A 27,630-nucleotide genomic window follows, 5' to 3' on the forward strand; every position below is an offset into this window, starting at 1 on the left:
TGGCGGTAGGGGTTGAGGTAACTTTTACACTGCAGCCTAAAAATCTTCGAAACAACTTGCTAATTAAAACACAATTTTGAATTTGCATTCCTCATCTTAATAATGCTCAAATATATGTAAATTTTAAAAATTTTTAGAAAATAATTAGTAAAATTGTCTCTAGGTTAGAAATAATGTCTCCATTTCAACAATATAAAATGGCTTGATTCATAGGAAACATTTTTGGTGAAGGTTCTTTAAATTTACAGGAACTTAACCATGCAGAAATCAGATAAACTTTGTTTTTAGAGGAGCTTATTAAGCAAAGTCTGGAGTTCAGAATTTGGGAAATGATTAAGACAACCTAATTCTAAGGTCACCTTTCTTTTCCTGAAACATATATAAATTGGTAAGATATACATGTATTTGTTATCAATGGCATTTGTTTTCAAGAAGACATTTTTATATTAAAGAATTTCTGAGACTCCACCAGGTTTTAACTTGGATCCCTAATATGGCTCTGATTAGTGTTTCCGGTCTAATGATAAAATCACAAGGCTTCCCCTAAGATTAAAATCTAGAATGCACCTATCTCAGTAATCTTAAACTGCCTATTAAGGCATTTCTAAATCATTTCATTTCGCTGCATTACTAAGTATTTAGGTTTAAGTTATGGTTTAAGATACTCACGGGTGGAGGGATCCAACCCAGAGACGGCTCTCAACAAAAATGCAGTTGAGCCCAAACAGCTAAATGAAATTCTTTAGGAATGCCCCAACCTTCTTTAGGATAAGAGGGAAGTGCAGTATTTGGCAATACAATTTCGTCACAAATTCAACGGCAGGTTGAAGTGCCCTGTAGTCGAGGTCTGGCTTTTCCTAAATTTCAGGAACAAAAGAAGCGTTCGCAAGCAGACAGGGATTGAACGGCCCGCTCTCCCTCCTAGTAAATCAAATCGAGGAAGATGAGCGTCCACGAGCACGCCTCGCTTCTTTTCTTTCTCTTCAAGGGGGCTAGCGTTCGGGGAGGAAAGGCCGCGGCTATTCTTCGTTGACCCAGGGTCCAGGGATTGAGACAAGCCCTGCCCCCAGGTCCTCACAGCTGCCCTGAAATTCGGCCCGTTAGCGGCAACTGACCCCGGAGAGAAAAACAGCTTCTCCAGTAGGGGGAGGGAGAGGAAACGGCGCACAAAAAGCAGTGCGACTTGTCCCTTACCGCCGTCTAAGAAGGGTGGGGAAAAAAGGAAACAGAAGCGGGCCACACTCACGGGCTCCCGCCCGAGCGGCTTTTAAACTGCGTTTCCACCACCTCTCGCAGGGCGCCGCGGCTAATGGAACCCGCGCGAGGCGCCCCGCCAATCAGCGCCGCGCTTCCTCCGGCCGCGGGCCAATGGCGGCGCGCCTTCTTGGGGCGTGGGCGAAGAGGCTCCTCTCCCCTGGCCGTGGTGTGTGGGCTGGGGTTGGTGCGGACTACTGGCTTGGCCGCACTGGGCCGCACTTGTCCTGCAGGGGCTTTTGTGTCCGCCTTTGGCTCGGCTTTGTGTGCGCGGGTTTCCGCTGGGCTTCGAGGCGCCAGTCCCGGCCGGGAGCCGTGAGGCTCGGAGGCGGGAGCGCGGCCCCCCCCGCCCCGGGCGAGGAGCGAGCGCGCCGGCGTGAGCGGAGGGTGTGAGGGCTGCGGGGAAGGGGATTCGCCGCCGAGATGCCGGAGTTCCTGGAAGACCCCTCGGTCCTGACGAAAGAGAAGTTGAAGAGTGAGTTGGTCGCCAACAATGTGACGCTCCCGGCCGGGGAGCAGCGCAAAGACGTGTATGTGCAGCTCTACCTGCAGCACCTCACGGCGCGCAACCGGCCGCCGCTCGCCACCGGCGCCAACAGCAAGGGGCCCCCGGACTTCTCCAGCGACGAGGAGCGCGAGCCTACCCCGGTCCTCGGCTCCGGGGCCGCCGTCGCGGGCCGCAGCCGCGCCGCCGTCGGCAGGGTAAGGACGCCCGGCCGGGGCCACAAAGGCGGGCGTTGAGCAGTGGGCGCCCCCTCGGGCCTCGGCGGCGGGGCAGGCCCCCCACCCGCGCAGGGGGCCGGCCTCTGGGTCTGCGGACGCCCGACTCGGCCTCTTGGCCTCGGGCTCTGAGAGGGGAGGGGCCGGAGCGGAGAGCCCCGAAGTTGGGGCCGCGGGGCGCGCGTCTTGGCCGCGGTGCGTCGTGGGGTGTGAAGTTAGCTTTGCTCTCGGGCTGCGCGCGGACAGCTCGGTGTCTCTGCACCCCCGGGCGTCGGGAGCGGGTAGTGAGACCGGGGCTTGCCAGTGCTTTTCGGAAAGCCCTGAGGAGGGGTAGCTCGAAACGGCTACAGGTTTGCTCGAGCGTTTTCCCGCTTTATTAACCGAAATGACTAGTGAGCGGGTCTCAGAGCGCTCCCTGGAGGGCAATTTGTGACACGCTGATATCTAACCAAATTTTGAAATAAAGAAATTCCCGCCTTTTTATGTTTCTTTGCATAAGGAAGGCTTTTTGAACGGTTTGTGTTTTTCCTGTTTGGGTTACTCCTTTCTAGCACCAGGCTGTTTTTTGGCGGGGCAGCGTAACTCTAAATTCAGCAAACTTTAAAAAATGTATCTTTGAAAGACTATCAGAGACGCTCAAATATTTGAAAATCCTAGGTACTAAGGGTTTGGTTGTTTTTCCTTTTGGTGTATTTGCATGAAGAAAGGAGAGCCTTTGGAATTAGGAGAAATGTTTATTTCATGACATTCAGCTTTGTCGGTGTTGCAGTTTGAAATATTTAATCCCGAATTCAGATTGGCTCCAACAAATGCGCATTTTGTTTGGGAATAGTTTGGGTTTTGTTCGGTGGGTTTTTATGTGGTGTTTTGTTAGTATTAACAAGCCTGGTTGTCACTTTAAATCTTAAGAGGATATGGTTAAAACTGATTGGTGTAAAGTACAGTGCTTTGTAAAACATTAAAAGTGAAGTTTGAAGTTGTTGGTACTGATTAAGGACTGCTTCTTTCAAAGTTACTTTAACTTTAGTTTTTAAAACCTTATCCATTGTGTTTTCTGGACTACCCATATAGAAATAAAGGAAAGACACATGTAATAAACACATGTAGATTTAATTAAATCTTGAGCCTGGGCTTTAGAGAAATTGAAAATCTTACGCCTTAAGTCGGTACCTGGCATATGGTAGTGCCAAATAAATATTGGTTTGATAAATAAAAGTTCAGTCTCAACTTGTTTCTGATGCCTATTTTTGTGGATTTAAAAAAAAAACACTGTATTTCAGGAGAAGACATTTAATTTTGAAATAAGGAATATCCCTTACCTGTTTTTCCCGAGCCCCTCAGAAAATGAAAGTAATGTTTAAACTATTTTAGTAAAAATTTGGTTGAAAAATAAAATATTTTCCATGATTTAAAATCAGCACTTTTTAAAATCTTATATAGACTCATGTTGGTCTTCTGTGCAAAGGTATCATTCTTGAATCATGGAAGTATTTGGTTGTATGTGTGTGATGGGATTATTTCCTCTTAATCTGATGATGATCTGTTGTCGACAGAAACAACCATCTCAGTTTTGATGTTCTTTCTCCAACTTTAGAAGAGAGTATGTCCCAATCTGACCTGTGTTTGGGGTATAAGAAGATCTGAATGTAAAAATTTTTAATTTCAGTTCAGTTATCCAACATTGTTGAGTTCCTATGATGGACTTTTAACTACAGGAGTTTGTTTCCTGTAGACCTACCAACCACCGTAACTAATTTCTTGGATTAGCTCAGTAAGTTACCACTTTATCCAAACTAGTCAGCACAATGCAAATAAACACACTTCCCAGGTAGCTCAGTGGTAAAGAATCCGCCTGCCAATTCAGGAAACACAGGAGACTAAGATTCTGTCCCTGGGTGGGGAAGATACCCCTGGAGGAGGAAATGGCAACCCACTTCAATATTCTTGCCTTAAGAATCCCATGGACAGGCTTCCAGGCACGCTACAGTCCATAGGGTCAAAAAGAGTCCGAGGCGACTGAGCGCACACACATGCAGATGAACTGAGTGAAGGAAAGTAACTTTTTAAAAGAACCTTTGTCCAGTAACGAGTATCTCAATTACTGTTTCAATCCTTATAGAGAACAACTGTATCACAGACATAGCTCTAAGTTTTCCCTACCTTGTGCATTTAAAACTCAGAAATGTGTGCCCCGGGTTGGACTCAATGGTATCAACAACTTGAGAAGGTTAACAGTGGTAGTTGGTTAGCAACATCATTTTTTGTTTTAAAGCACATTAAGTAAAAAATGAGTTCTATTTTAACTGAGGAGTCTGGTAGATTTTTTTTATTAGGCATAGGAAAAACATTGAATTTATAAGAATACTGTACGCTATTTATAATTGGTATATAATATTATTCTCCTTTTTTATGCAATATTATTCCTCTTGTATATACAGTGTTTACATTCCAGTCGTTGTTAACCCTATGTGTAATAACAATATAGAGTCATGTGTGTTTTTTTGTTTGTTTGTTTTTAATTTTTGGCCCCACCCCACAGCATGTGAGACCTGAGTTCCCCAACCAGGGATCCAGCTGGTACCCCCTGAATTGGAAGGCAGAGTTTTACCTCCTTGACAGTAACTGGGGAAGTCCTTAGAGTCACATTTTTAAAAGAATATTTATAACCCAGGAAAAAGCCAAATTTAATGGTGAATTTTTTTAACATTTTAAAACAAACATTAATGTGGATTTGGCCAAGGACATAGTGTATACCTTCAATTTAAATATGGGTTTATGAGGAATATGTTTAATTAAAGGAGTTGTTTCATTTCAGCCACTGCCATGAGCAGGTTCACTTGGTGTGATAGGACAGAATGTTTACATGTTCCAAATTTGGTTTTTGTTCTTAGTTTTCTTTTTTCTAAGCTTTCTGTGTCATGCATCTTGACGATAACCAGTATTTTCCAGTGATGGAATTACCGATATTGTCGATAAAAATAAACATTTACAGAGTTGATGGTCTGCCTTTCAGTTCCAGGGTGTAAAACATTGTAGCTATTTGGGATCCAGGAGAGCATGGCATTTTTGAATGGTCTAATCTGTTGAATTATGAATTCTTAACAAATACTTAATGATATGGAGCAGAACAGTGAGGAGTATGTTTTATAGTAAGTGTTAAATCATAAATAGACCACGTACAGTGAGGTGTTATATAGTAAATGTTAAATCATAAATGGACCACGTACAGTGAGGTGTTAAGGGTACAGGCTTCTGATTCAGAATCACAGATTCATATCCCAGGTCTGCCCTTATTCAGATGATCTCAAAGAACAGTGCCTATCAGATGCTCAATTTTCATGTGAAATAGGAATAATCTAATAACTATTCAGATTGAGGATTACATGAGGTTGCATTTGTGAAGGCGTGTAGTGCTCAGCAACTATAGCACATGATAGCTGTTACAAATGGGGTTTCTGAATTTTGTTGCCTTTATTTAATACCAGAGCAATGCAGTTTTACCATAATACATTCAGAATTGGATGAGGTAAGTTGTGAAAGTGATGCATACAAAGTTTGCTCAGGTGTTAGTATGCAGATTGCTTGAGTTAGCTGAACAATTTTGGGCTTCAGTTTCCTTTCTTGTAAAGTGGAAGTATCTGTCACATAGGATATTTAGGATTCAGTAAGTTGGGCTTCCCTTGTGGCTTAGCTGGTAAAGAATCCACCTGCAATGCAGGAGACCTGGGTTCGATCCCTGGGTTGGGAAGATCCGCACCCACTCCAGTATTCTGGCCTGGAGAATCCCATGGACTACTAGAGAGTTCATTGGGTCACAAAGATTCGGACTCAACTGAGCGGCTTTCAGTTTCTTTCAAGTTAATATGTAAGGCACTTAGAACACAATTTGGTATTTAAATGCTCGGTAGAATCTGTTTTATAGTAATAATGTTATATTAATGCTTCCTGGGTGACTCAGACGGTAAAGCGTCTGCCTACAATGCGGGAGACCCAGGTTTGATCCCTGTGTCAGGAAGATCCTCTGGAGAAGGAAATGGTACTCTTGCGTGGAAAATCCCATGAACAGGAGCGTGGTAGGCTACAGTCCATGGGGTCTCAAAGGGTCAGACGCGACTGAGCGACTTCACTTTCACTTTTAAGCATCTTTGCTGGTAATGGCAGAGATTTAAATGAGTGGCTCATTAGGTGATATCAGAGAACTTTTGGATTTTAAAGTTGAAAAAAAAATTAGAGATCATCTGGTAGAGTTAGGAAGAAACTAGAGACGGGTGCCTGGCACCTAATTGGTGCTTGGTATTTTTGACCAAAGGAAACAGAGATTGCATATTTACTTAAAGGAACAAAGCTCGTTGGAGGCAAAACTCTGTGCAACTAATGATTCCTTCTTCCTGGTTGAAACTGCTTGTTTGATAAACATGTATACTATGCTACTTGGTAAATATGTATACTCCCAATTTTTATATTCTCATTAAATTTGATATTTCAGAGAATGGCATTACTTTTCTGGAACTTTTTTTCATTAAAAGTAAAGCTCAGGTGCCCTGATATGAACACCTGTGCTGTTTGACTTACCTTATGCCAGTTTATTGGCCCCTTACTCAAAATTTCTTTGTACAGTTGTAGTTTTTCACTGTTTTAAGAAAATGTAAGGAGGCTGGTTTCCTGCTTAGATTTGTTAAGGCTTTGTTCTTTCTTAATAAGAAATTGATTTTTTTTTTCTTTTTCCCAATTATTTTTATTTGTTGGAGGCTAATTACTTTACAATATTGTAGTGGTTTTTGCCATACATTGACATGAATCAGCCATGGATTTACATGTTTTCCCTATCCTGAACCCCCCTCCCACCTCCCTCCCCATCCCATCTCTCTGGGTCATCCCAGTGCACCAGCCCCAGCGCTTGTCACATGCATCCAACCTGGACTGGCGATCTGTTTCACACTTGATAATATGCACATTTCAGTGCTGTTCTCTCAGATCATCCCACCCTCGCCTTCTCCCATAGAGTCCAAAAGTCTGTTCTATACATCTGTGTCTCTTTTTCTGTCTTGCATATAGGGTTATCGTTACCATCTTTCTAAATGGTAGAAATGCATTTATATGCGCATATATGTGCGTTAGTGTACTGTATTGGTGTTTTTCAGAAATTGATTTTTTTTTTTAAGTAAGTGGCTAATTTCCCCTTTATTGGATGGCACTTTGATTCATTCATTCAACGAAACATCTATCAGGTACCTTTTCCTATGTCAGGTACTCTTTAATTTCAGATGCTTGGGTTACGATATGACAGTACTGCTGTTCTGTGTTATCCGCTTAAATCCTACATCCAAAATCACCTGAGCTACACATTAGAATAAAGATTCTCAGGTCCATGATTAGGACTCAGAATGGGGTAAGATTTTTAAAATACGGACAACTCTTCCAAAAGTTCTGAGGTCTTGATAACAGACCAGACTGAAGGACTATTGCTGAAGGAGTTTATCAGCTGGAAAAGGTAAAGCATATGTGCAGATAACTAATAAAAACTAAGTAGTGAATGTGATGAGCACCAAAGACTGAGTTCTTGAAAACCTCAGGCTGCATCCAGACGTAGAAATTCATAGGTATTACGAGAATTTGAACGTTCTTGTGGTTGGAGGAATTTTTTTCTACAAGTGATCTATACCTAAAGTATTTGTTACACAATGGAGTTTTTCTTCCCAATCTCTTTGGAAAATTTAAGTAAGTTACAGGATTAGGTCTCTTTGTTGTTTGTTTGTTTAAAGCCTTTTGTAAAGAATTCAAGGATTTGATATATAGAACTCTTAGACTCTAGGAAGCTATTTTGACATCAGATGTAGGTTGCTTGAGATTTGAGCTTGGTGATCCTCAGTTCAGTTCAGTTCAGTCGCTCAGTCGTGTCTGACTCTTTGCCCCCCCATGAATCGCAGCACGCCAGGCCTCCCTGTCCATCACCAAATCCCGGAGTCCACCCAAACCCATGTCCATCGAGTTGGTGAGGCCATCCAACCATCTCATCCTTTGTTGTCCCCTTCTCCTCCTGCCCTAAATCTTTCCCAGCATCAGGGTCTTTTCCAATGAGTCAGCTCTTCACATCAGGTGGCTAAAGTACTGGAGTTTCAGCTTCAACATCAATCCTTCCAATGAACACCCAGGACTGATCTCCTTTAGGATGGACTGGTTGGATCTCCTTGCAGTCCAAGGAACTCTCAAGAGTCTTCTCCAACACCACAGTCCAAAAGCATCAATTCTTCGGTGTTCAGTTTTCTTTATGTCCAACTCTCACATCCATACATGACTACTGGAAAAACTATAGCCTTGACTAGACAGACCTTTGTTGACAAAGTAATGTCTCTGCTTTTTAACATGCTGTCTAGGTTGGTCATAACTTATGCTGTTTATATAAAGTTATTTCGCATTTTTATTTGGTTGAAAAACAAGTTCTAGTACATGATCGAGTAATGCCTGGCTTTTCTTCCCCCCTCAGCATCATTGGAAAGTAAACAGCCCATACAACTTTATGATTTTTGCCATTTTGCATAAAATATTTCTAGGATACAGTATTGACTCGTCTGCCTTAAGTAGTAATCTGGACCTACATTGACTTTGATGTTTGTGGCCATTATTTAAACAGCCATTTATATTCAGTATTCTGATGCTTTCTGGGATTACTGAGACATTTGTAAAGCTATTTGCCACAACCCTAAAAGGTACCGAACTTTCACTCCCTTCCCCTGTTTAACCTTGGAAGTTTATATAGTTTTTTCAGTAAATAATGCTATTCCTTAAATTATTTTAAAAACCACCTTTAAATTTTTTTTTCTCGGTGTTTGTTCCACATTTTTCAGCTAGTCTTAGTGAAATGGTCATGTAGATTGTGTGGCAACAAAGCAGTAACAGAGGTGATAGGTATTCATGAAGTCTGATTTCCTTCATGTGTCAAAAAACTGGCTACTAAAGTCACTTGTACAAAAAGAATATCCGTTTGGGCTTCTTAAATTCCAGTATGCTTGTTTAAAAGCAATCATTTTTATAGATAACATGATTAAACCTTTATGGTGAAGTCTTAAAGTTTGCTGGTTTAAACTGTCAACAATTACTGAAAAGCCAGTAGTAAATTGTTATTTACGAATATCTGAATGAAAATATTCAGACCCAGAGTTTTGCTCTTTCGAATTTTTGGTGCCATCACCTCTTCTTAGATAGGTTAACCAAAATTGACTATTTTAACAGTAATAACTAAAATTTGAGTTACTTGCTTGGTTTGTTAGGTTTGTGTAATTATAATTGAACTTACAAAATACTTTTGAATAATGAGTTGCTTTTAAATCAAATCGCCAAGCCTTATTTTAGTATAAGTCAGCCTGAAGATAAATTTGCATGTTTATTATATGCAGTATTAGTTACATAGTAAATGAAAATTTCTTAATTTGGAGATTTTAATTAGGAATTGATAATTGGACTTTGTTTACAGAAAGCCACAAAGAAAACTGATAAACCCAGACCAGAAGATAAAGATGATCTAGATGTAACAGAGCTCTCTAATGAAGATCTTCTGGATCAGCTTGTGAAATACGGAGTGAACCCTGGTCCTATTGTAGGTAAGCTGATGAAGTTTCAAGTATCTTTATGAAGCAGTCCCCCAAATTGTTTTCCCCTCTTGTCTAGCAGGTAGAGTTTTTGTCTAGCGGCCTGTCTGTCATTAATTTTTTTTATGACCAGAACTTTATTTCCCTAAATATAAATATAGATGGGGGAAATAAAATTAGATAATTGAACTATATAATCTTAACTGTATAATCCTCAAGATTACTCTGTTGAGATGGTTTGGTTTTGTGCCCGTATCATATTGCTTGGTGAGACATAATGGGTCTTTTATATAACAGTTGAGGGAAATCTGGGGTAACATAGCAGGCCAAATTAATCCAAATCAGTAAGTTAGTGACAGACTTGTTAATGTAACTCAAGTTATTCAATTCCCAACATAGTACCCCCTTTTAGTTATCATTAAAAATGAAGTTTAAAAAAATCTTGTCTTATTTGTAATTCAAGAAGGATACCTTAAAGAACAAACTGGAGAAAGCTTGAAAGTAAATACCCTAGATTTTCATCATTTGGTTATTGTTAAGTCATTAAGTTTGCAAGGCTGATATGCCTTAATTTTGGAGGGTCTTGACAATAAACTCAAGATGAGAAAGTTCTATTTGATCTTCTAAGTTATAAAATTTTGAATACTGTAGATTTGTGACTTTTTACCAATAGGTGTAGTTGCAGATAAGAATTAATGTATTGCTTCCAAATAGATGATAGTAGCCTCTTGATATAATTATGGACAATGAATACACTTTTATAATATAAAAGTAGATGCTGGAACCTGTGTGTTGTGTTTCAAACATATTAAATTACATGTTGATGTTCCAGTTGTTTGTTTTTTCCCCAGCTTTATTGAGGTGTAATTCACAAACAGATGTAGTACATATGTGGTGTACAGCTTGCTGGTTTAATGTACAGTGTGAAATGATCACTGTGATCAAGCTAATTAACTTAGCTATCACTTCATATGGTTTTCTTTTATGTGTGTATGTGTGGTGAGAGCGAAGATCTACCTTAGCAAAATTCAAGGATGTGATACAGTATTGTTAACTATAGCCCAAGCCACACTTAGATTTTTAGAACTTATTCATCTTGTATAACTGAAAGGTTAAGTATAGCTCTCTATTTCCCCTTCCCCAGCTCTTCATCTTAAGACTACTTTTATACATAGCATTCTGAGATGCACATTATTTCTAGAAAACATGTTTATCATTTTATTCCTCATAGAAATCAGGGAAAGACATACATTAGTGTAAAACAAAGTATAACTATTTTTGGTTTTAGGTTGTCATTGATGTTTAACTAAATTATTTATAATCAATTTTATTTTGCTATCTAATTGGTATGTAATTTCTGTTTATAACACATTTTCCATAAAAGGTTATTTTTACTGCAGCAGTATATTTAAATATGATTTAACATCTTAAGTTTACTGTGTTGTGTGTCAAATATATTGAATTTTTTAAAACCTGACTTACAGGACTTTTTCCATAACTGAATGGCCTTTTATAGGCATATTAATCTCTTAGAATTCTGAGATTTAAATCATAATAATTTAGAGTACTGTCTGTTTAATACAAACATGATTTTTCTACAAAGGCAAATACTATGGTGGCTCTAGTGGTAAAGAACCTGCCTGCCAGTGCAGGAGATGTGGGTTCATTTCCCGGGTCGGGAAGACCCCCTGAGAAGGAAATGGCAACCCACTGCAGTATTCTTGCCTGGAGAATCCCATGGACAGAGAAGCCTGGTGGGGTGCAGTCCATAGTCAGACAGGACTAAAGTGAAAACACTCACTACATAATACTAGAGAAATTACACAAAGTTCAAAACTTTTCACTCAGAGATACTCAGTCATACATGACTCTTCAGTAGTCGGATGTCCTTAAGACCTAAATCAATCTATTGTGTATCCCATGCTACTAATAAGAAAAAAACATTGTTATAATCATGTATTAAAATCTCAGAAAAAAAAAACCTGTTTTAGAAAATATTTTAAGCACTTAAGTTTAGAAGAAGAAACAGTGAAAAGTAACGTTTTAAGTTTCTAAAGATAATGTCTGAGCTGAATCTTAAATAAGACAATACAAGTAATAAAGCAAGTTCTGCCTTAATGCAGGAACAACCAGGAAACTATATGAGAAAAAGCTGTTGAAGCTGAGGGAACAAGGAACAGAATCTAGATCTTCTACTCCTCTGCCAACAATTTCTTCTTCAGTGGAAAATACAAGACAGAATGGAAGTAATGACTCTGACAGATACAGTGACAATGAAGAAGGTAAAATTTTGTGATGTTAATAAACTATATAATCAAAAAAATAAATTTTCAGATTCATCAGATATAATAAACATGAAGATAAAATTTTAAATAATATTGCCAAGATATATGTAGATTTTGTTCCCATCATTAGTCCTCCAAGTAATTTGATTTAATACCTTTTGTTGAGAATTCTAAGAAACAGAAAAGTACAGATGTCTAATTTTTGTCATATAAAATTGCCAGGTATCCTTATCTTTTTTGCTGCAAGTCTCATCTTTCTAAGAGGAAAAAGTGTTACAAGTAGAGACAAAGTTTCCCGGCTTACCCCTTTCTGAGTAACATCTCCACAGAAGCAAGCTATCATTAATTTGATGCTTATCTTTGCAGCATATTTTTAAATACTTTTTCACATACATCTGTCTGTGGTATTATTTTGTACTTTTTAAAAAAATCGATGTGATATTGTGCTAAATCTTGCTGCTTGTTTTTCATTATTCTGTTATATTACTAAAATCTTTTCTTGATTTAGTACATATGTCTGGTTTATTTCTCATATAGCAGTAGTATTTACATATGGCATGTTTTCTCTGTTCTTTATTGATAAGCATTTAAATTTATAATTTTTGCTAGAAGATCTGATTTCAACACAACTATAGTAAATTTGACATTTTTTTGTGGGCTATTTTAGGGAAAATTGGCCATGGTATATAAATATTTTTCAAGTAGTATGTGAAATAAAAAACCTTTTAAAATTTATTGTATGACAACTTGACACATACATTTTTAATTCATATGACTTGTTTGTTAACTCATGACTATTTAATGACTCAAATTGCTTATATCTCTATAAGCATTGCCTGTCAGGGCACAATCTGTCAGATTGGTTGTTCTGAGTATGAAATATAGTCTTTTCCTTCAACACCACTATGTTAGCAAAGAGGCAAAGAGTAGAATCAGCTTAAACACAAGTAATGCTTAAACTTCCTGCCTCTTTTGCCTCTACAGGAAAGAAGAAAGAACACAAGAAAGCGAAGTCCACTAGGGATTTTGTTCCTTTTTCTGAACTTCCAACTACTGCCTCTGGTGGATTTTTTCAGGCTATTTCTTTTCCTGAAATCTCCACCCGTCCTCCTCTGGGCAGGACAGAGCACCAGGCAGCTAAGAAAGCACATTCTTCTAAGGGAGACCTACCTAGGGAACCTCTTATTGGCACCACCTTGCCAGACAGGGACCGAAAGTTAGCCTCTGGAGGTTGTTCTGTTCCCTCCAAGTCTAGCCATGATAGATGCTTAGAGAAAAGTTCCTCGTCATCTCCTCAGCATGAACTCGCTGCCATGTTGGTCTCTGCTGCAGCTTCTCCTTCACTGATTAAAGAAACCACCAGTACTTGGTATAAAGACACAGTAGAAAATACTTGCTTTGGAGAGAAAAGTGGAACTCAGCCATTATGCACCAAGAGGTCCCATGGTTCAGATCAGTCAATCCTCTCCAGTGAGAGGAAAGCACTAGAAGAGTCTGAGCAGTCACAAGTAATTTCTCCACCACTCGCTAAGGCAATCCGAGATTATGTCAGTTCTCTATTGGCCCAGGGTGAAAGAGGTGGTTTGCCTGGGCCTTCTAACTCGACACCCCTTCTCGATGTAGAAAATACATGGAAGAGAATTGGTGCATCTAGTGTTCGAGAAACTGAATCCCTGTCTCCTCCACGAAAATTGCCGAGATTCAGTGAAAAGTCAGTAGAGGGAAAGGATTCAGGTTCCTTTGTGGCATTTCAAAACACACCTGGGTCTGAACTGATATCTTCTGCAAAAACCGTTGTTTCTCAGTCACTTGCTACTTTAGGCATAGAAATGTCTAAGCAATCACAGCATGATAAAATAGATGCCCCCGAACTATCTTTTCCCTTCCATGAATCTATTTTAAAAGTAATTGAAGAGGAGTGGCAGCAAATTGATAGGCAGCTGCCTTCATTGGCATGCAAGTATCCAATTTCTTCTAGAGAGGCAACACAGATATTATCAGTTCCAAAAGTAGATGATGAAATCCTAGAGTTTATTTCTCAGGCCACTCCACCAACGGGTATTCAGGCAGCTTCCACTGAGTCCTGTGATAAACAGTTGGACTTAGCACTTTGTAGAACCTATGAAGCTGCAGCATCAGCATTGCAGGTTGCAACCCACACTGCCTTTGTAGTTCGGGCTCTGCAGGCAGACATGAGTCAGGCTGCACAGATTCTTAGCTCAGATCCTAGTTGCACGCACCAAGCACTTGGATTGCTAAGCAGAGCATTTGATGCAGCCTCATTCCTTTGTGAAGCTGCCTTTGATGAGGTAAAGATGGCTGCCCATACCATGGGATCTTCCACTTTAGGCCGCCGCCATCTCTGGCTAAAGGATTGCAAAATGAATCCAGCTTCTAAGAATAAGCTAGCTGTTGCTCCCTTTAAAGGTGGAACATTATTTGGAAGAGAAGTACTCAAAGTAATTAAAAAGCGTGGAAATAAACACTAGTAAAATTAAAAATAAAGATATCTATGTAATCTTTAATGTGGGGAATGGCAGCTTTTCTAGGAATTTGAAATACTTTTATGCCAAAGTGTCACACTTCTACTAGTTAAATTGCACTATAAAAGTAATTGCCTACATATAACTGCCTTTTTTTAAAAAGTTGCATAGATAGAAAGCCTGAGACAATTTAGAGCTTTTCTAGATCATATTTTTTTCTCAAATAGTTGTTCCTATTTTAAGATTTTCCTACAGCTCTTTAAGAAAATTCCATTAACTAGATTATAAGTTGAGCCTTCATGGTTTAAATATTACTAAATATCTCTTTGCTTTCCAGAACTTATATTTTCTACATATTTTCTCTTCTCCCTTGTGTTGTTTTTGCTGATGTCTACAGTATTGTTCATAATATTCCAAATCAGTGCAACTCAAAGTGCCAGTCTACAAACTGTTCCTTATCCACAGATAAGATGAGCGTGTACCAGAGTTTGAATCTAGACCGATGACAGGATTTATTTTTGAGGTAAACTTTTATTGAGAGAGAAAGACAGTGTGCTGACTTAAATTCCGGTGCAAACGCCTCATTTTTTCGTGAACTGGCAGCACACAGTTGGTAGACCACACTTTGAGAAATGCTGCTCTAGACCATAGGATTCTGGGATACTGCAGTCTCAGCATAACGTGAAACTATAGTCAGATGAATTAAGAAAGATGGAACTCCTAAGGTGTATAGTAATTCATGGATGATTTGGCTTAATCTAAGGTAAATTCTCAAAGCAAATTTAAGCTATTAGTTTTTTTTGAGTTAAAAGAAATCATACTGTATACCAGTTACTATGTGTCAATATAAAGCAGTATATTATTCTTTGTTTTCATTTCTATGATTGTAAGATGAGAGACTCTAATTGTAGAGGCACTTGATTATTGAATTTCTTTGTATTTTTATGGAAAATAGTAGATTAAGTATAAGCAAAATACAGTCTCTTGGGACTTACAGCTATTACTATATTCTTACCATCTTTGCAGCTTTCTGGGAGTAATTTTGTTATTTGTCTTTTGAAATGTACATGTATACATGTACCTACTAAGTACTCTGTGATTTTTTTAAATGTGTAACTGTAGAATGCTTCTTTAAATTCAATAAAGTTGTTAAATTGGAACAGTTTTGTGTGGTCTCCACAAACATGTTGTATGTGTGTTTTATTCTTGGAGTTGCAGCAAGTTAGATATTTGTGGATAAACATGCCTTTTCCATTTCCTCATAGAAACTCATCTCACATTCCAATGGTATAGCTGAAAATATTCAGATTATTATTTTTTTTTCTATTTGAGGACCATGGGTTTTTTTTTTTTAATTGAAGTATAGTTCATGAGGATCATGTTTTTTTTATCAGCTATTGAAATTTAAGTTTGTAAGAGAAATGAGTCTGTAACCAGATAACTAGTTTGTGTAACCAATTTCTGCTAACTACTGTTGGGTTCTTTGTGCTTTCTAATTCTTAAGATTCTGAGTTAACAGAGAAAAGACTTTGTTAAGGATTGTCCCATAGATAATAGAGCCGTTAATTACTTGGAAGTAGGGGATGGAGTTGATACCTTAATCCAAATAAAGATTGAACTATCTGAACTGACATGGTAAAGGAAAAATCACTGTTTGGGAAACTTGCATGTAGACTGGAGTGACTAGTACTAGTCTAGATAGTTAGCAAGCCACATAATTGTCTTGACTATTTTTTAGCAAAACCATTGACTTCATGAAAACTAAGCTTTTAAGAATTGACTCCATTTCTGGCTGATAAGAAAGTAATTAACTTTTTGTTAATAGAAGTGACAACATTAATTTTGTCATACTGAGAAATGGCCACAAAAATATGGAAGCTAACTAAAATTTTTATCAGTCTCTTGAAAAATCTAGCCCCTCAAATGGTGGTAAAATCAAGACTAGGAGAATGGGATTTTGAACCATATAAAAGATACATGTGTTTGAGTTGTTATGGTAGTAAAATAACCATCATGGTGATATGCTTAGTAACATATGTACACTAGCTTCTCTTCAAAGAAATGTTACTTTATTATGGAAAGAAGAAGTGACCTGTGATTGGTTGTACTTTTCTGTGAACAAGATAGCTCCTTGAGAAAAAAAAAAGTTAGTCATGTCTGACTCTTTGCCACCCCATGGACTGTAGCCTACCAGGCTCCTCCGTCCATGGGATTTTCCAGGCAAGAATGCTGTGTTAGCAGCTTGATACCATACAAGTTTTTCTCATTCTTCAAATTCTTTATAGCATCTTCCCTTCCATATTCTAAATTTTAATTTAAAAACCTTTGTATAGTAATAATGCACTGCATCGAAACAAATGGCAACCATGCGTTTTAATGTCCTTTTCTCACTTCTAAATTGTTTTCAGTGAAAAGCCTCTGGAATTTTACATTGTTTCAGGCTGTTAGTCCCAGGGGGGAAAAAAGAGTAAATAGGAAGAAGTGGTGATCATATTATGGAGTGGATGACATTAAAATGGAATAAAATAAGAATGAGAAAGAAAAGTTTTTAAAGACAGATATTGCAGTTAACCAGTTTGGGTCTATTGAGATAATTAATACCAATAGACTTGTTTTACATATCAGTGAAACTAAAAACCAGGGTTCCGAATAATGTTAGGATGACACAGTTTATGATCTACTTCAGAGAGTAACGGTTTCTCCAATGTTATTTCCAGACTCTAAAATAGAGCTCAAGCTTGAGAAGAGAGAACCACTAAAAGGCAGAGCAAAGACTCCGGTAACACTCAAGCAAAGAAGAGTTGAGCACAATCAGGTATCTTTAGCTTTATGATCCCTGTATTCAGGTGTAAGTAATCTGCTACAACACTCTTACCTGTGTCCCTGCCTGTAGTTAATAGTTGACACCCAGGATCCAGCACATTCAGTAATAAAGTGTTCATTAAATGACTCTGGAAATCTAAACTTTGTGTGTTCTGTCAGTAGTGTATCCTGTGTTTACTGCTAAAGCCAAGTGTTTAGTAAATGTCTCATTTGTGTTTGATTCTGTGCTAAGCATGGGTCAGAGCCAGTCATGTTGCTTTAAGTCACACATCCTCAGTGGAAGTGTTACTGATTTCTTAAGCCATGTGTCTCTTCGTTTGATGTAGTTAGGTTGAATTTCAGAACTGTTTGTTAGCAATGAGCTTAGTGACTGTATGGACAATGTATAGAACTTTGAATGAAAGAGATGTTGTTTAATACTAAACAAAGACTAGAATAAATATTTTGTCCTCTTATCTGTTATTGCCAGGAAAGAGCTGCAGGGGCACACTGAAGAATAAGGAAATAACAAAGAAAGAGAAACTAGGAAGATCTGGTGACGAGCACCGTAATAGACAGACATGGGGAACTTTGGTCCAGTTAATGTAGCAAGATGGTTTAGTGCTAACAGGAATGCATTGACTTGTCAAATACCGGGTTAAAAGAGGTTGAGGTTGGGAGGATGGTATTAAATATGGTTCAAGGAGTAATTGTTTGACTTGAAGAATCTAAATCAAAGGACAGGATAGATAGTGAAAGGAGAGAGTAAATTTAGGAGATGGCAGGCAGGATTTAGATGATGGCTTTATTATACAAAATTTAAATTGTATAGAAAAGTAGAGGAAAGAGTGTATTGACCATTCACAGAACCTCAACAGTTAACATTTTACCAGTTTTATCTTCATCTGCACCCTACAGCGTTTTTAGTTTTTTTGGTTTTGTTGTTTGTTGCTGAAGTGTATTAAAACAAATCTCCAACCACCTCTCATTTCACACATTAAAATGTCAGTATTTCAGTATATATCTCTAAAAGATAATAGATTTTATTTTTATTTGGTATGATAGTGGCATTGTGTGTGTGTGTGTGTAAATCATTCCTTCATATCTGTTCAAAGCTCTATACATTCTTCATAAAATCACCTCCAGTTTCAGAAGTGTCTCTTTTATGATTAAATTACTCGAATCAGGTCGCATACAAACTCCACATATCACTCGGTGTTTTGGGGTTTTTCTTAAGTCTGTAGCTACTTCCGCCGTAACTGTTTTCCCTCCTTCCATTTGGTGCTGAAACTAGATTAGTTCTCTACAGAGTTTCTCACTTTGTGGATTTGGCAGATTGCTTCTTCAAGGGTCATTCTTTAATGCCCTGTATTTCCAGTAGACTGGGAGTTAGACTTTTAGTGGGGCTATGCAATAGACCTTTCTGTAATGATGGAAATGTTTTATATCTGCTATTCATTAAGTAGCCACTAGCCACAACTAATACTTGGGATGTGACTTGTGTTTTTACCTATATAACTAGAATTCCTTTATAAAGAACTTCCCTTTGTGAATTGCTTAGTTACTTTGAAATAAAATTCATGTAATAGAGCCAGGATAACTGCTTACATGCCGTTTATTTGCCTGTTTTCAAGTTAAGTGCCCTAGTCATTTTGAAAGGTGATCAATAATATATTTTTACTTGTATGGCTTTTATATATTTGATATATGATCAATTGCAGTCATTATTTTTTTCATGTTCAAATCATGCCATCCGTAGCTGCTGGGAATTACTGAGTTGGTTTCTCTCTTTTATTGACCCCATTTGTCTTTGATAATTTCTTGTTTTCTGGCACAATAAGAAGTCCTGGGCTCATATATATTTCTTGCCTCTTATAAGTCAGTCATTTTTTCCAAAGAATTTCTAATCCTTTTAGTGGAAAATGTTATTTGGAACCTACCTACAGCCTGGATGCCAGGGAGTTCTTTGCTGTTGGATTGTCATTGTTCTGGGCTTTCTCAGTGAGTAGAGCTCTTTGCAACCCCGTAGACTGTTGCCTGCCAGGCTCCTCTGTCCATGGAATTCTCCAGGCACAAATACTCACGTGGATAACTATTCTTCCCGACCCAGAGGTAGAACCCAGGTCTGCTGCATTGCAGGAAGATTCTTTACTGTCTGAGCCACTAGGGACACCTGAGTAGAGCTAGGAATACTTATTTTTAAGAAAGAGAAAATAGGTCATGAATTTCTCAAGTTTATGAATGTAGGCTATTTTCTAGGTCTTCAACTTCTGACTCTCTTCTCTTACGCTCTGAGTATCTTGGTTCTTAATAGCTTCTTATGTAATCTTCACTATGTTTTAAATAACAGTATTTACTACTAATAGTAAAACTGCTAATTACAGTTTCAGATTGGGGGCAGTTTTCCTTATGCCAAGGATATAAAATCAAAATATTATGCTTAAAGTCACTTGAAAGAATTTTTTTCTCCTTTCATGTTTATTTTTAATTATTGAGAATATATGTGGGCAAAAGAAGAGTCAGAAATCTGGCTTCTATCTTTGTTCCTTCTATTCATAGGTTACTATTTCTATTAAATTCTGGTTTATATTTTGTTTCTTTTTTAAAATACAGGTAAATAATACATTTATCTCTTTATTATTATTGCACTCACCTCCTTATAAAGAAGACAGCCTACACTGCACATTTCTGTCTTTCTGTTTTTAATCTCCACACATATCCTGGGGAATCACTTCATAGCAGGATATAGTAGAGCCATCCTCCTCACTGCTTTGTACCACTGCATGGTATTGCATTTTATGGATTTACTGTAATTTGTTCAACCACCAACTTTCCTTTTGGTGGATATTTGAATTGTTTTCAGTTATGTGGTGTTCTGAATAATGCGAAGGTGAACCAACGAACAGCCTTTTTACCTGTGTTGTTTCTTGTTTTAGTCAGTTTATGAAATCTTAGAAGTGAAATTACTGGGCAGTTTTTCTAGATGTTAGTAAATTTTCCTGTGTAAAAGTTGAAGCTCTTTCCATTCCCACAAGTACTGTGTGGGAGTGTCTTTCTCTCCTGGAGGAATGTGGTGCCAGTTTTGCTTTGTTTTTTGATGTTAATATGAGTAACTGTATTGGTCATGTTTTACCTAAATCAGTAGTTCTTAGTAAGGTGGATTTTAATTATCCTGGTTATCTTTTTTATAAACTAGTTGTAAGTTTGTTTAGAGCTTGTATTTTCACTGAGGGATTTATATAGCCTCCTTTAATAACCTAGTTCCTGCATACTCATGTGCCTCAACTACCTAATGTCTTCTGAATAACTTTTTACCTGGTAGATTTTTTGTTTGTTTCTTTCTTTCTCCTGTTGTCTCCATGATAAATTGACCACTTTCTATAGAATATCTTGCTGTACATAGATGACATTACAATTCTTACTTTGACCACAGAGCATATAGCAGTCACAGTAACTACTAATTTTACATAATAATGAGGTTTTTTTTCAGTCAGTAATCATTTGGTCCATCTTACTTGAAGTAGTTATAATACTGAATGTGTACTTCTGAAAGTCACTTGTTTCATAGTGGATTTTGGTAGAAAAAAATTTTCTTCAGTCTTCAGGTTATCTTTTCTGGTTGTGTGAAAGATAGTTTTCTGTGAAGATGATTACTTCTAAATTAGATGGTGATAGTCAAGATCTAATAAAAATTGGTTGACAGTCCTCAAGCAGAGAACTTAATAAACCTGATCCAGAGAAAGCATAAATGATTTATAGTGAAGGATGTCCTTCCTTTCCCTGTTGCCAGCCATTCCCACAGGCAGCCAGTAAGTTTCTTGTGTTTTCTTCCAGGGAAGAAAATTTAAAAATCTCTAAATGGAGCTTGACCTTTACTGTCAAAGATAACTAGTTTTTAAAATGTAAACTTTTTTTGGTATAAACTGTAATAGTTTCAGTAGATGTTTGGTACAATTTTGATGAGATTGTTTCAGTTATTTATTCAGAATAAAACAAATGGAAAGTCCTGGAATTTGGTAAATAACCAGTTTTAAGGGAAAAGGATGTTTCTTCACCCATTTACCTTCATGATTATAGGTAAAATATTTGGTCTTTTTAAAGTACTCGTATTATTTTGTTGGCCTTGAGCAGTTAATTGATTATTAAAGAGGTAGCAGTGTTGGATTTAGTTTGAAAAAAATACTTGACTTGGAAATGCATAATACGTCAGTTACATGTCTTAAACCAGTTATTCTCAACCCTGGCTGCAGATTAGAATCCGTTTGGAGCTACAAAATTTTGTTAAACCCAGGCCACTCTAGAATTCTGACTTAATTGGTCAAAGGTGGGGTTGGGGCATTTGGTGTTTTTTAAAAGCTTCCTAGATGATACTGTGCCACCAGGATTGAGAACCTCAGATTAAAACTAGTGTTCCATGCTACTCAGATAATCAGAAATTTTAACTATTAAGAAGCATCTATGGACAGAGGAGCCTGACGGGATACAGTCCATGGGGTCATAAAGAGTCAGACACGACTGAGCGACTAAGCATGCACAGACACATTATAGATGTGTGCCATTTGTTTACAGATTTATCTTTTGACTGACATTGTTTACATTCAGCAGATTTTTTCTATTGATAATAGAAAAAGAAACCCAAAGATTCAGATTATGAGTCAAAGGGGAGAAGCTTATAAAGTCAGTTCCAAATAGAGATAAATACAAAGCCAGGTGTGTGAGACAGAGTGTGTACCTTGTGGTGTTTTGGTAGTAATGCTTCCAGCCAAATGAACTTACTTACTGGATGACTGTTCTTGTCCCAAGATAAGAGTAAGATGTATTTCTGTCTTTAAAATTAGTAGACACTAACTTGGATATAAAAACATCAGTTATCTATATAAAATATTAGCTTGAAAGCAAAAGTGACAATTTAGGCATATTCTAATATAACTAATCATTTATGGGCGTCCCCTAGTTAAAAGAATTTAGGAGAATCCTCTGGTAATAGAGGTTTCAAAGTTGAATAAGTTGATACTTGGAATGTAGACTCTGAAACCTTACTCCAGAGCTACTGAATCAGAATCTACATTTTAACAAAAACTTCAAGTAGGGGCACTAATCTAGTGCTTTTCACATGATTCTATTTACATAGTCCTAACCACTCGATAAGACTAATGTTTAATCTGTTCGAACAATTATAAAATTTATATATTTTTTTAAAGGAAACTAACATATATAACAGATGACTTTCTTACGAGTCATGATCAGCCTGCTTTTTGGTTCAGACAGCCAGAGATGCAGCTATGATACTGGAGCCATATAGCGAACAAGTCACAAAAGGAGCCAGTGATAAATTGATGTGTCCCCCCCACTTTTATTATAATATGTGAGCTCCTATAGTGGGACTCTACCGTATATTCAGTGTTTTCTGGTGCCTGCACATCTGTTCAGTCATTACGTCTAGTGATACTTGGAAGGCAGAGCATTATTTTCAAATGCTGGCATTTAGAAACTCTAATGGATTCTTAGTGTGCTAATATGGCCATCATTATTAAGGTTTTGATATTAGAATATGACTTTTTAATGTGTCGATGCTTGAATAGAGCTATTCTCAAGCTGGAGTAACTGAGACTGAATGGACAAGTGGATCTTCAAAAGGCGGACCTCTGCAGGCATTAACTAGGGAATCTACAAGAGGGTCAAGAAGAACTCCGAGGAAAAGGGTGATGAAAGGCTTACTGCCTAGAACTGGGTTTTCAGATTGGTAGGGTCTTAGTGGTTATTTTATATTTATTGTTTTTATTTTGTTTTCAAACTAACAGGTGGAAACTTCAGAACATTTTCGTATAGATGGTGCAATAATTTCAGAGAGTACTCCCATAGCTGAAACTATAATGGCTTCAAGCAACGAAACCTTAGTAAATATGTTTCATAATATACAAGTGGTATTCTTTGTAAATTACCCTTTAATTAGAATTGGGGAGGTGGTAAATTTTGACAAACTTCAAACTTAAATGTCTTTAAGCATATTTTAAATTCATTTCCCCGATATAATTCTGAATTTTTCAATATAACCACTTAAATATATATATAATTCATTGTGCAAGAATCCTTAGTGTTATAAGGATACTTTTTTGCTAACGTGTTTAAAGAATGATAAGGCTTCCTTCACATATGAAACACTGAATAATTATTTTAGGTTCTTATGCCTAAATTTTTATTAAGGGAAAGTTTCAAATATTACAAAAATCGACTTTCTTTTAACGTTGTCTTTGTTTTGTTTGGATAATTCTGAGTCTGAATAATTTGAATCTTGGCAGGTTGTCAATAGGGTGACTGGAAATTTCAAGCATGCAGCTCCTATTCTGCCAATCACTGAATTCTCAGACATACCCAGAAGAACACCAAAGAAACCATTCACAAGAGCTGAAGTAAATGAATAAAATTTAGATCGATGCTATCATTGATCTTTTAATGAAGAAATATTTATATTTGTTTTTTGGAGTGGGAGGGAGCGGAGCTTTCTTAATTGGGTGGGGTGTGTGTCTATATGTGTGCATATATTATCTTGAAGGCATACTTTATTAGTGACAGTGAAAAGTAACTAATATAGTATGACATGCTAATACTATCCTCTTGCTACTATGTGCCTCTTTAAGTTCCATTTTTCAAGGGAGTGGTTATTTCTGTGCTGCTTCTAATATGTCCTCTTTGTTAAAATGGATCTGAGTTGAAAGTGTTACTTGGGCTATGGGGGAAGCTATACTGTCTTTCATTGAAAGGTCGGGTAATGGGACTACAGTGCCTTTGTATAATACTTGAATTAACTCTTATAAAATTAAGCTTTAATGTACTAACTGCATGATATAATAATTTTAATGATTCTTCATCAAAGATTGTTTTGATCTGAGCATAACGGTATTTAGCAAAGCAATTGGGTTGTTTAAAAAATTATTTTGTTTCTTAAGTTAGGAAGATTGGATTGACTGTAGTTAAAAGCATGTACTAAAATTTGTTAAAAGATCTATCTTAATTTTATATGTTCTATATTTGATTATTTGTTTTATTACAAAATTAACAGGAAGAAACAATATACATTTAATGCTAATGAAAAGTATCAGAGGGAACTTAACACTGCCATATTAGCTGTTGAATTTTATTTTTTTGTTTTTGAATGTGTGATCCCCATTACAACATAAACATATCTTCACATTGAGGAAATTTAAAGAGAGCTTTGGAAATGCATGGATAATTAAGCAATAATGAATTTATAAATGGCAGTTGTAAAAGTTGAATAGATTTAAGTGCATTCTGTTCTCTGTAAGTTCTGTTTAAAATTATGTTCTAATCATTGTGCATTTACACTAAATTTTAACTTGTGGTTGTTTGTTTGTTTCTTAATAGGTGGGAGAAAAAACAGAGGAAAGAAGAATAGAAAGGGATATTCTTAAGGAAATGTTTCCCTTTGAAGCAGCTACACCAACAGGAATTAGGTATTCACATACACTGAAACAAGTATATAATGTATTCTATTAGAGCATTTTTATTTATTTGTTCCCACTTTTATTGAAGTATATTTGACACGTTAAAATTGTATAAATTTAGGGTGTACAACATAATTATTTTATATATTCATATATAATTGGAATTTTAGTTCTTCACAAAATTATTGTGCCTCTATTCTCAGAAGTAAAATGTTTTTTCTGGGAGCTCTTTAATTCTTCTAAGCACTAACTGGTTCGTATTCTCAAAAGTTGAGTCAATTCCAAAATTAAATTTGTTAAGCTGAAGGGTTATCAGTAAATCAGTTCACCTATTATTTAATTCTTATTTTTAAATCTAAACTGAAAGCCAACAAGAAGGAAATCAGTTTTATTCCTGAGTGTTTCTCCTTACTTACTAATTGAAGAGACTGCTTTTAGATATCTGTTGGATTATTTCCTCACGGGGGAATCACAACAAAACTACCTTTATTTTTTTTCCTCTTAATCTCGTAAATATATTAGCTCTGAAAAACCTTTAAAAAGACAAATTTAGTGACTATTTATAATATTCTGAATAATTATTTTCTAATAAAGCATATGAATCTAAATGGAAAATGTATAGAAGTTTTAAATAGGTCAACTGATGACAGTTTTTTACTGTTACCTCAAAGACTGTGTTTGGAATTAGGAGTGATAATGACATTTTATATTATTTAGGTCATAACTTTATCTAATATTTATTTTTCTTTTCCTCCTTTCACTCCCAACAGTGCTAGTTGCCGCAGACCAATCAAAGGGGCTGCTGGCCGGCCATTAGAACTCAGTGATTTCAGGATGGAGGAATCTTATTCATCTAAATATATTCCTAAGTATGTTCCCTTGGCAGATGTCAAGTCAGAAAAGACAAAAAAGGGACGCTCCATTCCCATGTGGATAAAAATTGTGCTCTTTGTTGTTGTGGCCGGTTTTTTGTTTCTGGTCTATCAAGCTATGGAAACCAATCAAGGAAATCCATTCTATAAGTTTCTATCTAATAACTCTAAAAAAGTCAACTGAATGATATGTCTTTGGCACATTCAACTTGGTCTCCTATTTTTAATAACCGTATCAAAAAAGCATTTGTGTACACTTGTTGACTCAAGAACAAAAAAAATGTGATTTCAGATCAATAAATGTAGTATTCCATTGAAAGCAAGCAAGATATATAAATGGACTTCATTTAATGTTTTGGAACTTTGGACTAGTAGGAGATCACTTCGTGCCATATGAATAACCTTTTTTAGCTCTGGAACTTTTTTGTAGGCTTTATTTTTTTAATGTGGACATCTTTATTTCTTTTTTGAGAAAAATGTATATTGTTTTTGTGTATTTGGGAAACAAGAAGGGCAAAACATGGCAGTATAATGTGAAGCTACACATTTAAATACTTTGAATTCTTACAGAAAAGATTTTAAGAACTACTCTCTACTGAATAAAAATTAGAGATATGGGAAATGTGAGATTCAGTAAGAGAAAAAGTAACTTGGGATTCTACTTTTTGTAACTGCAACAAAGTTTGATGGTGTTTATGGGGGAAAGTACCAGGATAATCTCTTCTGTAACCTTTCTTAATAGTAATGTGTTTGTTGTAGCCCTATTGTACTCACTTTTTAAAAGATAACTAGTATCATGAATGTCCTACTTCAGTAAGACCCATTTAAATGACATTGGTTTTAGCAGGAGTCAGTGCAACATATGTGTGTTCTAGAGAACTGTTAGCTGGCTGTACATGTTTTTAAAGACTGTTTGGCTAGCTATTAGGCTATAATTGGAAACTTGTACTTTTTATTTACAGGACGTTTATTCTATCAATCCAATTTGTTTACCAAAATACTTTTTAGATAAATAAGTGTGTGTGTGTGTTTAGAAGTTAGAAATTTTAAACACCAGTCTTAGTTTCCATTTGGATTCATTACTGAATTATCTTCTGTTACCAAAAACAAATTTTGCCAAGGTTTTTTGCCCTATATTTCCCAACATAATTTGATTTGAAAGTGCAAAAAGGATGTGCTTTTAAGCTACATTGCAAACTTTCCTTGGATACAACAGTAGTTAACACATAAATTTATAAACTCTGAAATTAAGGCGGGCATTATGATTTTTGTTTACTCTTGAAATGGTTAATTTTATCCTTGTGGTTGATTTATTTTTTTAGCTAAAACTTACCTCATGTATAACTTTGGTAAAGTAGTGTGTAATTGAAATTTCTATAGAATCAAGTAAAACAAAAATTTTTGACTTAATCATTTGTTTCAACTTTACAGTCATTGACAATAAAGCACATTAAAAATGTAAGTTATTTTTAAATATCATCTGAAATAGATACTTTTTAAAAAGAAAAAGCTGAAGATGTATATTTAGATCAGCACACAATTTTGATTTGCATCAGCCCTTGTGTGACATTTAGCTTTTAGATATTTTGTAGACATTTTCCACTTACTTTGCAATTGACCAGGAACATTTGCAGGTCTGGTCTCTGCAAAGGCAGTGGGAAACTTACTCTTAGGTGAGAAATGCTTGCCTCTCCAAGTAAAAGTATTTTGAGATGAGCCACAGAGGGAGTACGTTTTATTCAGCGTTGCCTCTATACAGTAATAGCAGTCTACTTTTACTTACTTTGTTTGTAAACTATGTTTCCCATCTTTTGTTTATAATTAGAAATTGTGAGAAGCTGCATTTAATGTTCAGAAATGTGGGAGGATAAATCAGACTTAACATGTATGTGAGATCAGTTTTCTAGTAGAAAAGGTATGGTCCAAACTAGCAAAAGTAGGACCGGGTAAAACATGTAGTCTTTTTTTTTTTTTTTTAATGTGTACTTGGTCTTTTGTCTGTGTCTGTTTAATTCCACTAGAATAAATGTGTCCTTGATGTAAATGCAAAGCATTTCTTCCTGATTAAAATTGTAGATGTAGACTTTACAATATAATTCAATAATAAAAAAGTAATTAACCTCTAGTTTTGTCATTGCAATAAATACTTTTTCAAATAGCACAAA

General features: G+C 36.6%; 1 protein-coding gene across 4 annotated transcripts; it reads left to right on the forward strand.

The window, feature by feature from the left end:
- The first annotated feature begins 1,422 nt into the window (after positions 1 to 1,422).
- TMPO (thymopoietin) lies at positions 1,423 to 27,630 on the forward strand. Of its 4 annotated transcripts, XM_065937264.1 has the most exons (9): positions 1,442 to 1,956; positions 9,446 to 9,572; positions 11,684 to 11,842; positions 17,046 to 17,143; positions 22,713 to 22,832; positions 22,932 to 23,027; positions 23,430 to 23,540; positions 24,514 to 24,602; positions 25,364 to 27,630. In XM_065937264.1, the coding sequence occupies exons 1-9, from the start codon at positions 1,678 to 1,680 to the stop codon at positions 25,647 to 25,649; spliced, it is 1,365 nt and encodes a 454-aa protein (XP_065793336.1). In that variant the 5' UTR covers positions 1,442 to 1,677; the 3' UTR covers positions 25,650 to 27,630. The 4 variants fall into 4 exon arrangements, with proteins under 4 accessions (XP_065793329.1, XP_065793336.1, XP_065793343.1 ...); XM_065937271.1 differs by lacking the exons at positions 22,713 to 22,832; positions 22,932 to 23,027; XM_065937278.1 differs by lacking the exons at positions 22,713 to 22,832; positions 22,932 to 23,027; positions 23,430 to 23,540.

Source organism: Muntiacus reevesi, chromosome 1 (genome assembly GCF_963930625.1).
Source record: "Muntiacus reevesi chromosome 1, mMunRee1.1, whole genome shotgun sequence".
Taxonomy (NCBI): Eukaryota; Metazoa; Chordata; class Mammalia; order Artiodactyla; family Cervidae; genus Muntiacus; species Muntiacus reevesi.

Excerpts from the sequence above, each read along its gene's own strand:
- TMPO (XM_065937257.1), top strand. The coding sequence starts at position 1,678 with ATGCCGGAGTTCCTGGAAGACCCCTCGGTCCTGACGAAAGAGAAGTTG. Across the intron at positions 1,957-9,445 it reads GCCGCGCCGCCGTCGGCAGG|AAAGCCACAAAGAAAACTGA; the intron begins GTAAGGACGCCC and ends CTTTGTTTACAG. Across the intron at positions 11,843-12,829 it reads ATACAGTGACAATGAAGAAG|GAAAGAAGAAAGAACACAAG; the intron begins GTAAAATTTTGT and ends TTGCCTCTACAG.